General features: G+C 41.0%; 1 protein-coding gene across 1 annotated transcript in view; it reads left to right on the forward strand.

Moving 5' to 3' along the window:
- Positions 1-13,124, forward strand: part of ciita (class II, major histocompatibility complex, transactivator) — a 42,632-nt gene that overhangs the window by 8,197 nt on the left and 21,311 nt on the right. Inside the window, exons 7-13 of the mRNA XM_080723203.1 lie at positions 1,225-1,290; positions 1,460-1,525; positions 2,350-2,544; positions 2,683-2,733; positions 5,799-5,912; positions 7,408-7,485; positions 12,689-12,930. Of these exons, the coding sequence (XP_080579329.1) occupies positions 1,225-1,290; positions 1,460-1,525; positions 2,350-2,544; positions 2,683-2,733; positions 5,799-5,912; positions 7,408-7,485; positions 12,689-12,930 (812 nt within the window). The remainder of the gene's footprint in view (positions 1-1,224; positions 1,291-1,459; positions 1,526-2,349; positions 2,545-2,682; positions 2,734-5,798; positions 5,913-7,407; positions 7,486-12,688; positions 12,931-13,124) is intronic.

The following is a 13,124-nucleotide window of genomic DNA, read 5'->3' on the forward strand; positions in this document are numbered from 1 at the left end:
TTATGCAGTGGATCCTAATGGCAGTGGGGAGATTGTAATTTTTTATGTCCATGACTACAGCCTTGCCCATAAAATCTGTGTTGCTTTTTATTTTGTGGTACCAATAAGTAAATACATGGAAAAACTGTGGAGTATTACATTTACTGAATCCGTGTGACACACTTGCACTTTAGTCAGATTCTTAATAACAGTCATATTAAAGATCAGCACGCTACTACAGCTTCATCAGTGTAATTTGACTCTGATGGAGACACGGTAGTGTAACAATAGCTAGCCTTTGTACAGATGAGTGAACCTTTCGAAAACGCTGAAGCTCCATATTCTGATAGTAATCATTGATATAGTGTTAGTTCAGTAACAGGGGTCTCCCTATTCATCTGTTTCATAAACAGAATCATAGATTTCCTGATACTGAACAAACACTCATTTTTATTATCTGAATGTAGAGACATCTGAATGTAGAGATTTCTAACTCTTAATTTAACAAAAGAAAATCACTTACTTTAATGCACATTAATTCAAATTGCTGTTTGTGAAATTAATGCATCCACACAGAACATGAATATAATAAGGCGATAAAGTGGCGTAATTATTAATGAATGGGGCATCATCAAATTAATAATTTGCGACACATTTTCGAATAATTTACTCGTAACACTCCCGGTGTGTAAATTACTGCTGTGGGGGTAAATTTTCCATGTATTCGCAATATATTCATTTTTATTAAATATATTTATTTTTATTATTTATAATTCATCTATTCATCATATCCACTAGTTGTAACCAATATTTACAATTAATTGCATCATATCCAGTTATTGTAACCAAGTATTCCATTTAGTAGGTATATCTGTAGGATACCTTATGGTTGCATGTGCCCCTGAGGAGCTAGGATTTTCATCTTAAAATAATCTGACGTTATTGTTACAGTAGTCATAATATTTCTCTAGAACTGTTTTTTATATTCACAACCTAACCCCATATCTAGACACTGAGTGCAGCATTCAGCATTTAGAGTATGTATGTGTCAAGTTTCAGGAAATGATATCCAACAAGGTGTGTCTTTGTCTGTGAGGTGAATCATAGTCCAACAACCGCATTATTTTTATTTTATTTTTGTCAACTGCATCGAGTATGAAAAATAGACCCACATTTGACTTTCAGAATTCAATGAACACTGTGATTAATCACTGTTGTTTCATTTTTGTTTATCTGTATGTCCAGGTGGCAAACTCGAACAGTATATTTTCCAGACAGCTCCTTGCAGGGCAAAACGCCGCAGAGGAACAGGTGAACTTACTCTGTCATTTCCATTTCAGTGAACCATGTTAAACAGAACACGGTTCATATAAATGTAAGGTTCATGTAGAAACGTGATACAGTGTGCAAATAAAGATTATTATTAAGATTTATGTTAATGAAAGCTAAGATTACATGAATATTTGTACATTAGGTCCAGGTGTTGGATCAGAACAGTGTGCTGCCCAGAGAACTCCCTGCAGAGCAAAACGTCACAAAGGAACCGGTATACTTACTTTATCATTTCATGCTTCAATGTGTCATGTTAAAACAAAATAAGGTTTGTGTAAACTAAATATAAGGATTATGTAAGAAGGCACTACACAAATTAAGTTTCATATTTTGATTGATTTTGGTTAATGAAGGCTAAGATTAAAGGTTTGGATTGGATTGTAAGAGATCGATGTAAACAACGTATTACTTAGCTCAGGTCAAATGAGTTCTCTTGCTTGTTTGATCGGTTCCCTTTTGCTGCGGTCACAGAAACAGGACGTTGACTTTTCAAGTAATGGGATCTCTTTTAATCAAACCATAACATTAACTCTCTCCTCTGCTTCCCTTTACAAGGGAAGATGACAAATTGCCATTACCTGAATTTTCCATTGTTTATTTAGTTTATACTATGTTTGCTGTGTCCCAAAACAACACTAAAGCCTTGTACTGGTATTAGAGCACGAAGGGTATAAATCCCGAAGGGTTCCCAGTTCGAATCCGGGCTCCCCCTGAGTTAATGTCGAAGGGTCCTTGGGCAAGACTCTGAACCCCTAATTGCCTCCGGTGAGTAGGTTGGTGCCTTGCATGGCTTCCTCCTCCACCGGTGTATGAATGTGTGTGTGAATGGGTGAATGTAATGCACAATCTATGTAAAGCGCTTTGGATTAAAAGCGCTATATAAATGCACCATTTACCATTTACCATTTACTCGAAAATACACAATTTGTGCAAAGGAGGTTATGTGGTACTGTACAGAATATTTCCAACAATAGCTGTTATACACTTCTGTAAAGTCCTTGGTCATCTAACAAAATGGTTTGATCTTTAAATTGACAGGCAGTGATAAAGGATCAGAACTGAGCCCTGTTGAGGACCAGGTCCCTAATACTCCTCCACCAAGTATTGTAGAACTCCATCCCTCTCTCCAGTCTTCTATCCATCACCGCATCCAGGTTATCACCTTTCCAGAAAGCCCAGGCTATCAGTTTGTACAGTTTGTGCCACTATCCTCCACATCAAGATTCATACTGGGTGAGTGTGTGTGTGTGTGTGTGTGTGTGTGTGTGTGTGTGTGTGTGTGTGTGTGTGTGTGTGTGTGTGTGTGTGTGTGTGTGTGTGTGTGTATGCGTGTACAACATCTACATACTCTAAGCTATGTTTGTCTTACAGTGCCTGCACCCCCACCATCCTGTGGAGCCCAGGTTCCTCCATTGTCCCCAGGTGAGAAAGAGAAAACGGAGCTCAATTGGAGGAACAACACCTTTTTTCAACCGTATCTCCAAATATCAGTCCTCAGTCTGTCAACTCACTCTGGCCCCCATTTATAACCAACTAGAAGCTGGGCCGCCCTTCGGGCGGCCCAGCGTCTAGTCGGCGACCTGGCCAACTCGGGAACGATGTAAATAGGGAATGAATGCCCCGCCCTTTAATGCAAACCCCATTATACCTGTTGTCATAGGACCCGTTTTGACCATCTGTTTGCCTGTGTCCATTTATGCCCATATATGGAGATATCTGTATCTGTCTGTCTGTCGTCGTCCATTTTATGTCCATATATGGAGATCACTGCAGATATAGTTCTGGGTCCATTTTATGCCCATATGCCCATATATGGAGATATCTGTCTATTTGCGTCCATTTTATGCCCATATATGGAGATCTCTGTATCTGTCTGTCTGTGTCCCTTTATGCCCGTATATGGAGATATCTGTTTATCTGCGTCCATTTTATGCCCATATATGAGATCTCTGTCGCTTTTTGTTTGTTTCTTCTTTAAGCAGAATACACAGCCTGCTTAAATCTGCATCATTCAAGTCATCCTCCCAGTCCCACGCTTTGTCGCTTGTCTTATGTTTGTCTTTGTCTCTTTTATTTTCTTTTTTGGAGCGGACCCCATGAATGCCCCACCCTTTAATGCAAACCCCAATATACCTGTTGTCATAGGACCCGTTTTGACCATCTGTTAGCCTTTGTCCCCACCCTTTAATGCAAACCCCAATATACCTGTTGTCATAGGACCCGTTTTGACCATCTGTTTGCCTTCTGTTAGCCTTTGTCCCCACCCTTTAATGCAAACCCCAATATACCTGTTGTCATAGGACCCGTTTTGACCATCTGTTTGCCATTGTCCCCTTATGCCCATATATGGAGATCTCTGCACACACAGTACCGGTTGCGGAAAACTCTGTCAGACATCAGCTCCGCATTCGGGGATTAATTTTATGCCCATATCTGGAGAACGCGCGTGCCGGTGGGAAGAACGGTTCTCGAGATTCACATACATACATTACACATTCACAGAGATTTTTTGTTGACTCCTGGCGTACGTGATGTCAGAGCCTTTTATGAAGTGATGTCACAATGAGTCAGCGATTGTGCCGATTTCCTCAGGAACAGCCTGATGTTAACAATCAGCTCCGCGTAAGGAGATTCCGAACGTTTCGCGCCGCTTCGGGAAAACCGCATGCCGAGTCGGGCCGAGGCCCGGCACTGCACTCCGTGCCGCAGCGGGGAACGCACGTGCCGAATCTGAAGCCGGTGGGACGAACGGTTCTCGAGATACGCGGATTACAAACAAACAGACAGAGATTTGTCGCATTTATAGATAGATAATATATATCCCAGACGGCCTCTTTACCCATTCAGCTATGGCTGCCCCTAATTCTATAGTGCCAAAACATTCATCACTGCTGTAGCTTCCATTAGCTTGAAATAATGTTCAAACTCTCTACTGCCTGTCTCTGAGACACAGAGCAAGAAAACTGAAATGGTTTGGAGATAAAGTTGAAAAAGGTGAAGTCTTCCTATAATTAAGCATTGCGTTAGCTTATTTGTTTAAATAAAGGTTAAATCTATATATGAGGTGGGTGTTCCTGTCAGGCTGGAACACATCCGCATATCGCAGGTTCGAATCCCGGTCCTGCCGACTTTTGTGTGTCACTCCCCCATCTCTCTCTCCATATTTCCAGCCAGTCTACTGTCCCACCACCACTCTCTGTTCCTCTCACTGATGCTTTTCTCACCATTCCATCTAACCTTTGCATAGATAGAGTTTCACTGTTTATGCTTCCTCAGTACAGAACACTTTGCCCCCTCTGCCTGTGGACAACTGTTAGCAACTAACTTCTGATCATCTAACCTGTTGTATGATTATTTCATTTGCCATACTTTATTGTATTATCGTTGTATACTTATATTGCAGTTGTTATTATTTTGTTGTGATATATTTATTGGTTAAAATCATGATTGCAGCTTCTGAACTACCCCACATTTGAACACACGGAGGGCATCTAAACAACACAGAGCCAAAAGTCAAAAGTCATTTCACTTTATGAATTGACGTCAAAACTGCCCTTTCACTTCTGCTTAGGACAAATGTGTCCATCTGTCCTTCACATATCTTGGGAAATGTTAATCCGCTCCACTTCAAATGGAGCTGGTGCATTGCTGAGCACCAAAGGAAGTGTAGTATGGGCACGTCCCGTAATGCAAAAGCCTGTTAAGGCAAAGTACCTATAAGGCAAAATGTACTAAACCTCCTTTTGTTATGGTGAAATGTGAGCTCACCTGCATCGCGTTTAATTCCATTCATGCGTTTATCGTGCCTGCGGCGCTCGGGCGCGAAGAGCAGGACCAAGGTCCGCTGTCCTTCGCGCCGCTTGCAATGTCGTGGACAATAACTGTGACATATAACCATTGTATTGCTCAAAATTCTTTATTCATTTCACCATAACAAAAGGAGGCCCGGGACGGCAGAAGGAGACCGTATCAGTACGGTAGGAGACCCGGGCAGTAGCCTACATTTGCCCAGTTTGCCTTATCGGCGTTTGCCTTAAAGGGATTTCCCCGTGTAGTATCATGTGTGAAGTCGATCTGATGAGCGACTTCACACGATCTACAAGCTCACAATGCGTTGCGATCCGAGCTTGTAGATCTGCTATTTTCTTTTTTTTGTTAAATATCTTTATTCATTACACATAGGTTTCATCAATATACATTTTACATCAACACTGTAAAGACATAATCTTCAGTTTTTCTCCCTTTCCCCAACCCTCCCCCCATACTGCTATTTATCTGCTATTTTGGGACAATGGGACATTCTGCATAATGAGTACTTTCTACTTTTGGTACTTTAACTTCATTTTGATACCAATACTTTTGTACTTTTACTCAAGTCAATTTTGAATTACTACATAACAGAGTACATCTACATTGCAGTATTGATACTTTTACTTGAGTAAAAAATTGTAGTACTTTCCACCACTGACTGTATCTTGTGTTTGTAGTGGACGGTGCTGTAGCTCCAGCCCTGTTGGTCTCCTTTCCACAAGGCTCTCTGTCAGACACCACCAGCAAAGCCCTGTCTCCCAACTCAACCCTCCCTGTCTCACCCAGCAGTGGTGAGTACTTCTTCCGGACTCATTCCTTTTCCCCAGTACAGTTAAGTAACACGTCTGAAGTCCCATCGTCTTCATTTATTGCCTGCCTCTTCAGTATCATTTGACTGTATACAGTAGCAAGAAGTGTCTTTTTAGAAAGTCAGAGACAATATCACTCCTGTGTCACTCCATTCCATTTTAAACTGAGAGAGAGAGAGAGAGATGGGGAGTGAATATTTCTGAAGTAGGCCTTATGTTATGAATACGATACTTGCAAAACAAAATCCTTTAATGACAGGCAACATACGGTAATTATTTAACGAGACTCTGACACAAATCATCATGTAGTGTTCTGTGGTGAAGCCACATCATACAGACTGGCTGCTTTTACTGTGCATATCCTAGTGTGGCCAAATAGAAATAGGAGTCTTTATAAATACAGCACCAATGACAACAAAAGTGCCTACAAGAACAATGTTGGTGTAACTACAGTAAGTGATTTTCTCTGAAAATAGTATTTGTTTATGCAGAAGTTTAACTTTCACTTTTACTTCTCGTTAAAGGGGGTTTTTCCTTGCCGCCACCGCCAAGGATTTACTCTTGGGGTAATGTTGGGTTTCAATGAGTGTCGAAAGCCAACATTATAGTCTTGACTGCCCTACTCTAATGTGAAGTGTTTTAACTCTTTCTGTGCCAAATGCCAAAATGGCTCCAAGGTAGCTGTGCCAGGATTTTTTGATTTTTTTTTTTGAAATCTTTTGAAATAAAACAAAAAACAAAAAAACTTTTCTATACAAAAAACACAAAAACCGTCATTGGCACCCAGGGCTATTGGAAAAAAAACGTCATTGGCACAGAATGAGTAAGGCAATTTGTGATTTGGCACAATAAATACAATTGAATGGAACTGTATTTTATAAATTAAAACATTATGATAAGCAGGAGAGTTTCTGAAAGATCCCACTCAAATTTTTACAGTATGAGTTCAAGTCGGTAGTCTTGGTGAGCATAGAGATCCTTCTACAGGTTTCTATTCTCAACCCTACAATCCAGGACCTATTTTAATAAATACATAATATATTTTTTTTAACTGTATGGCTGGAAATGTTAATATTATATAACTAGTTCCCTTCTTTTCCACTGAGATATGTCAACTCTGGTGTTGGATAGGACACAGATTTGTTGACAATGTCAATAAAGTTATTGGAGAAGTAAATGATGATGATTAAAATAGTGCCCATTCTCTCACACCTGATTGAGAAGTGAGTGGCGTGTAGAACCAAAATGGGATTTCTCTCATGTGTAAGAGGGTTGCAGATGATAGAAAATCCAGAACCGAATAATTACAGAATGTTTTGGTTGTAGTCGTCTCACAAAAGAAATATCAGATGTGACAAATTCTGTTCTTCTCTTAAACTCTAAGCTTGACCTCTATGGGTTTAGATCTTACTCACAGAATAAGGCGTCCAGTCCTTTAGCACATTATGATGACAGGACCTTCCGTGTTGTATTTCAGAGTTGTCTTCCGGTAGAGAGTCACCTCTCCCTCCGTCTCCTCCGTCTCCTCTGACCCCCACTGTGAAAGATGTTCCAAGTAAGTTATTATAGGTGTAGCTTTATAAAAGTCCCATTGCTTACACAGCTAAAACAATTAACCCTTAGATTTGGCGGTCAAAAATGACCCCAGGGGTTGTTATTCTTAAAAATCTTTAAAAGTAAAAGTGTTAATATTTTCATATTCCAGGTATTCCTCATAAAACATGTTTGTGACATGAGACATTTTGCATTTTTATTTATTCTTTCATTAATTTGAAGAAATTGCAGTTTTTGTATCACTACCCCACTCTTCCATGAGTGGGGTAAAAATGACCCCAATTAAAATCAATGCGTTTTTGCAATAAACTACTTTGCTCTCACACATAACTCTGGCATGCTTTTGCGTAGCAACGTGATTTCAACTTTAAAACACTCACACGACTTGGCACTTATTCCGGCCAATAGGGATAAGCTGTAATTATTGAAGCCCCGCCCCCCTGTCTTCCTATTGGCTGGGCTTTAAACATCCATAACTCCAGTTTGCAGCATGGTACCGTCTCGAAACTTGGTGTCTGGACTTAGACCGCCATAGGGATGAGCTGCAATTGTTGAAGCCCCGCCCCTCTTTCCTCCTATTGGCTGGGCTTTAAACATCCATAACTCCAGTTTGCAGCATATGGTACCGTCTCGAAACTTGGTGTCTGGACTTAGATGGCCAATATGGATGAGCTAATTGTTGAGGCTCCGCCTCCTCTTACAAGTCTGTTGTTTCCGCCCGCCCTGACGGTCACTTCTCGCGTCTTACTGGTAATAGTAGTAGTAGTAGTAATAATAGTAGTAATAATAGTTGTGACCGTAGGTCGCAAGTTTAGTATGTGAACGTCACAGCTTGTCCGTATGTATGTATGTATCTCTGTCACGCCTGACACTGTGGTTCTATGGGTTTGTTGCTCTGACATCATGCTCTGGTGTCTGATGTCAGGGGAACAACTCTAACAGAATGGGTTTGCCGCTCTGACATCACGCTCTGTTTTATGCCCATACATGGAGTTCCCTGATGTCATCAATATTAAGCCCATATCTAACAGGTCTTCATATGGGAATACCCATATATGGAGACCACATCGGCCACATACCACACTAACAGAATCCATATATGGCCAAGACAGCCAATATCTGAGTGGCTGGTTCTACAGACAGGCAGGGGACAGTGACAGGGATCTCAATGTATGAATAAAAGGGATTCTGTTAGTGTGACATTACAGTGAAGCCAGAGCGTGATGTCAGAGCGGCAAACCCATTCTGTTAAAGTGGTTCCCCTGACATCACAGTGACATCAGAGCATGATGTCAGAGCAACAAACCCATAGAACCACAGTGTCAGGCGTGACAGAGATACATACATACATACATATGGACGAGCTGTGACACTGGGTGTTGATACTTCTCCAACAGGATCTTGCATGTCCGGGTACCTGTGCCTCCCTCGAGGCTCAAGATCAGGTTTTCCTAGGAGCCCGGGCCCAACGCCAGTGAAAACAGGATGCAAATAACAACCGTGTGTCTTCCTCCTTCTCCTTGTTCTGCAGCATCTCCCCCTCCCAGTCGGATTGGTTAACTTGATGCTTGTCTTCTTCCTCACCCTGTCTTTTGGTCTGCATCCTCCTCTGTGTCACACTGTTCTCTTTGGATCTGCGTTTTTCCTCTGGATCTGCGTTTTTGGAGCCGTGTGCAGAGCACATGAGCTCCCTGTGCACAGCTTTCAGCTTTTGTCCCGTCTAGTGGGAAAAGGATGTTTCGTTGAGTTCGAACAGGTTCTACGCATGCGCGACTTTTACCACACACGCACCACGCACGCACACACGCACACACACACACAACGTGCGATTAACGCAGTGATGTTGGAGCCTCGGCGGAAGCAAATGCACTGACAACAGACAGTCCGTGTGAGATGCTGCTAGCAGCAGGGCTAGTAGTATGAGACCCCATAACTCTATGTATGAGACAGACAAAACGGCAGAGATATTTCTAGCAGACAACCACAATCAAAACTACAATATTACCGCTGACGGCGTCGCGCGCAGCAAATACCGAAGCGTTGAAACGGCACATCTGTAGACAGCGCGAGCCCCATGACACTCACCCTCCCAAGAACATCAGCGCTCCAAATTGTACACGAGCACATATGGCTTGTGTGCCACACATCTCCAATGAGTAATCACAGTGTCTCTACAGTTAACATCATAACATAACAGCTAGTTTATCTGCGTTCTGTTCAGTTCAGAACTCCATCCTATGGGTGGCACTCTAGCGTCACAGAACACCCCTGAGTTGCACTGTACTTGAGTTATTTTTCCATACGCCAACTCTCGTCACCAAAAGTAGCAGATCTACAAGACTATCCCCTTAGAATAGGGATGGTTGAATGCCAAGTATAAACGTTTATTTTAAATCTGTCCTAATGAAATATAAGGGAGCCAAGATTTAAGGGAGCCTCCACACACTCAAAAGTGTGCAAAATCATGTTCTTTATTTTCAGTTAAATAAAGTGCAAGCTTTTGGTCATATACCTTCTTCAGGCATGCAGCACCTCAATGAGCGGTGGTCCTTTCACTATTAATCTGTCCTAATGGAAGCAGATATTTTTGTTATATGTTTGTTAGGCCTATTATGGACAGTATTTGTTATTATTTCAAAAATAGTAAATATGCTGCATTTGCATAAAGCAAGTATTTGTCTACTCCCATGTTATGAGTAGTAATATCTGTTTAAGGTAGATTTAGAACAGATAAGAAATATGCGATTAATTTGCACATAGAATTTATAGTTCTAGAACACATAGAATTCATAGATCTAGAACACATAGAATCAAAAACATAGATCTGCAAGTGCTCAAATTCACGGCTCCACTTCGAACCAAGGTTTGATTTTTTCCTCTTGGAGACATATTATATAGTACTAATATATTAGTTTTATATATTGAAATATAGGTTGTCCGGTCTCTATGGCAATATTATTCATATCCATCGCTAGTAATACTTGAACTAAATGATCTGCAGGTAGCTCAACTCTATAGGTCATTAGTTATCGTAAGGACGACCCTGGAGCATAGCTGTTTCATCATTCTTCCATATATGCACATCGGTTATGTCTGTATTAGGATGTATTAGGCAATTTAGGCATGAAAAGGCGTTGAAAAATAACCCAACCATAACCCAGCTGCTGGGTCACTATAGGACACACCCAGGACTGGGTTGTCTCAGCCCATGTGCTGGGTTGTATCCCTTTAACCCATGTGCTGGGTTGATCATTTGACCCAAAATAGTGATTGAAATTGACTATATCGCTGGGTTATATGTGAACCATATACTGGGTTGTACATTTGCCCCAATCTATTGGTTGAAATTAACTATATCACTGGGTTAAATATAAACCATACACTGGGTTGTTCATTCGCCTCAAGCTATTGGTTGAATTTCTCAGGTTTTGTATTTCATATCATGCTAACCTATATGGTTTGTTCCAATTTTTAGCAATTCAACATTGTGGAGCATTTATTTATTATGTACCGGTATGCACTAATGATGAAATGCTACAATCAGAATAGTTTAGAGAACATTAACATAGTAATCTCAGAGTTGATATGGATTATTCTCTTTCTTTTTACATGAACAAAGAGCACTTAATTGGAATATTTACTGCCTCATTTGTGGTCAGATGTACAGGAATAATAATATTTGTAAAAATAAGTACTTAGAATAACGCAACAGAAAATGACCACGTGTTTGCTTTGAGTTGTTTCATATAATGCATAAAATATTCTAATTACACATGCATTATGCTAATCAAAGGAGGTGTTATGATTTAAATGGTGTCAGATTTGGAATACTCATGGTTGACTTGTATGAAAAAGCATCTTTATACATGATTCTATTTCATCTGGATCAAAAGTTCATTTTTAGAAAATGCCAGGATTTTTGCGAGGGACCTGGGGGCTAAATAGGGTCCATGGACATCAAATCAATCATCAAAACATAATTCACAGAGGATGGTCACAGAACTTCAGATTGTGACTCTACTACTACGGTCGCAACTATTATTACTACTATTACTACTATTACCAGTAAGACGCCCTAAGGGCGAGAAGCAACCACCAGGGCGGATGGAAACAACAGATTTGTAAGAGGGGGTGGGGCTTCAACAATTACAGCTTGTCCATATTGGCCGTCTAAGTCCAGACACCAAGTTTCGAGACGGTACCATGCTGCAAACTGGAGTTATGGATGTTTAAAGCCCAGCCAATAGGAGGGAAGAAGGGGTGGGGCTTCAACAATTACAGCTCGTCCCTATTGGCAGTAAAAAGTGCCAAGTCGTGTGAGTGTTTTAAAGTTGAAATCACGTTGTTACGCAAAAGTATGCCAGAGTTACGTGTGAGAGCAAAGTGTGACAGCAAAGTGTGACAGCTGCTGCACGCGTTTAGTTGACAGAGGGGGCGGGGCTTCAACAATTACAGCTCATCCCGATTAGCCCTATTCACGGCCCGCCCACTCAGCAACTTCCTGGTGCTGTCGTCAGTTTAGAAGGGGAAACTATAACAGAAATAGCTGGACTTAAAGCCAACAAATCATTATTTCGAACGGTAAAGTAAATTATAATGCTTTGTGCCTTTTACTATCTTGTGTTATCTATCTATCATGCTAGTAAAGTATAAAATACGGATTTTATACTTTACTATTCGGAAATTGCATTAAATTTGCGATTTCTGTGTTAACTCTATGGGCTTTTAGCAGGGTTTACCCTTCAAAACGTGACTTCAGCACCAGGGGGATGCTGGGTGGGCGGGCCGTGAATAGGGCTAATTGGCGGAAAAAAGGCAAAAGTTGTGTGAGCGTTTTAAAGTTGAAATCACGTTGCTAGGCAAAAGTATGGCAGAGTTATGTGTGAGAGCAAGTACTTTATTGCAAAAACGCATTGATTTTAATTGGGGTAATTTTTGACCCCACTCATGGAAGAGTGTAGGTATTGGTAGGTCATGCATCCAAGGGTTAATAAAGGTGTTACCTCTAAAACCTGATTGATACTCTGTCATACAATGGTGCTGAAAATAGCCGATTGGTCCTATTTGTTGTTGTACGGCAGAGTAAGCATGCAGTGTAGAAATTGTCCATTACAATGAATGGGTTTGCACTTTGCAACCAGATAGATCACATAAAAGCATATATAGTATGACTGTTACAGTGGCTCATTACAGTTCTGATTTAGTTGCAGCCCAGATAATGCTTTCAGACTGTGTGAGGGACTGCATTCAACAAGCCAAAGTTCACGTGAAACAAACCTTCCAAGAAATGGATGTGGGTGCTAGCCTGACCTCTCATTACGTGGATGTACCGCTTGTGGAGAGAACGATCCTTTGCTCAGGGAGGAGCACCCATAGGTACCTGGACAGGGAACTGGTCCCCATGGGAGACTCAGAGCGGCAACACAACTCTGTCAGGCGGAACCAGGTGAGGGTCAGGTCTCGTTGGATGAGCTCAAGGAGGAGTTTTGATTACTTTTGATTATTATCATTAAATAAAATGGTTTTAATCTTATGTCATATGTAGAGTGCCCACAGGGGACCTTAGCTATAGTTATACTTACACAGATTTGTAGGATCTGTGAATAAGCCTAATCTTGAACAGCACAACTCAATATTTCA

The sequence above is a fragment of the Nannobrachium achirus genome (genome assembly GCF_963921795.1).
Source record: "Nannobrachium achirus genome assembly, chromosome: 4".
Lineage (NCBI taxonomy): Eukaryota > Metazoa > Chordata > Actinopteri > Myctophiformes > Myctophidae > Nannobrachium > Nannobrachium achirus.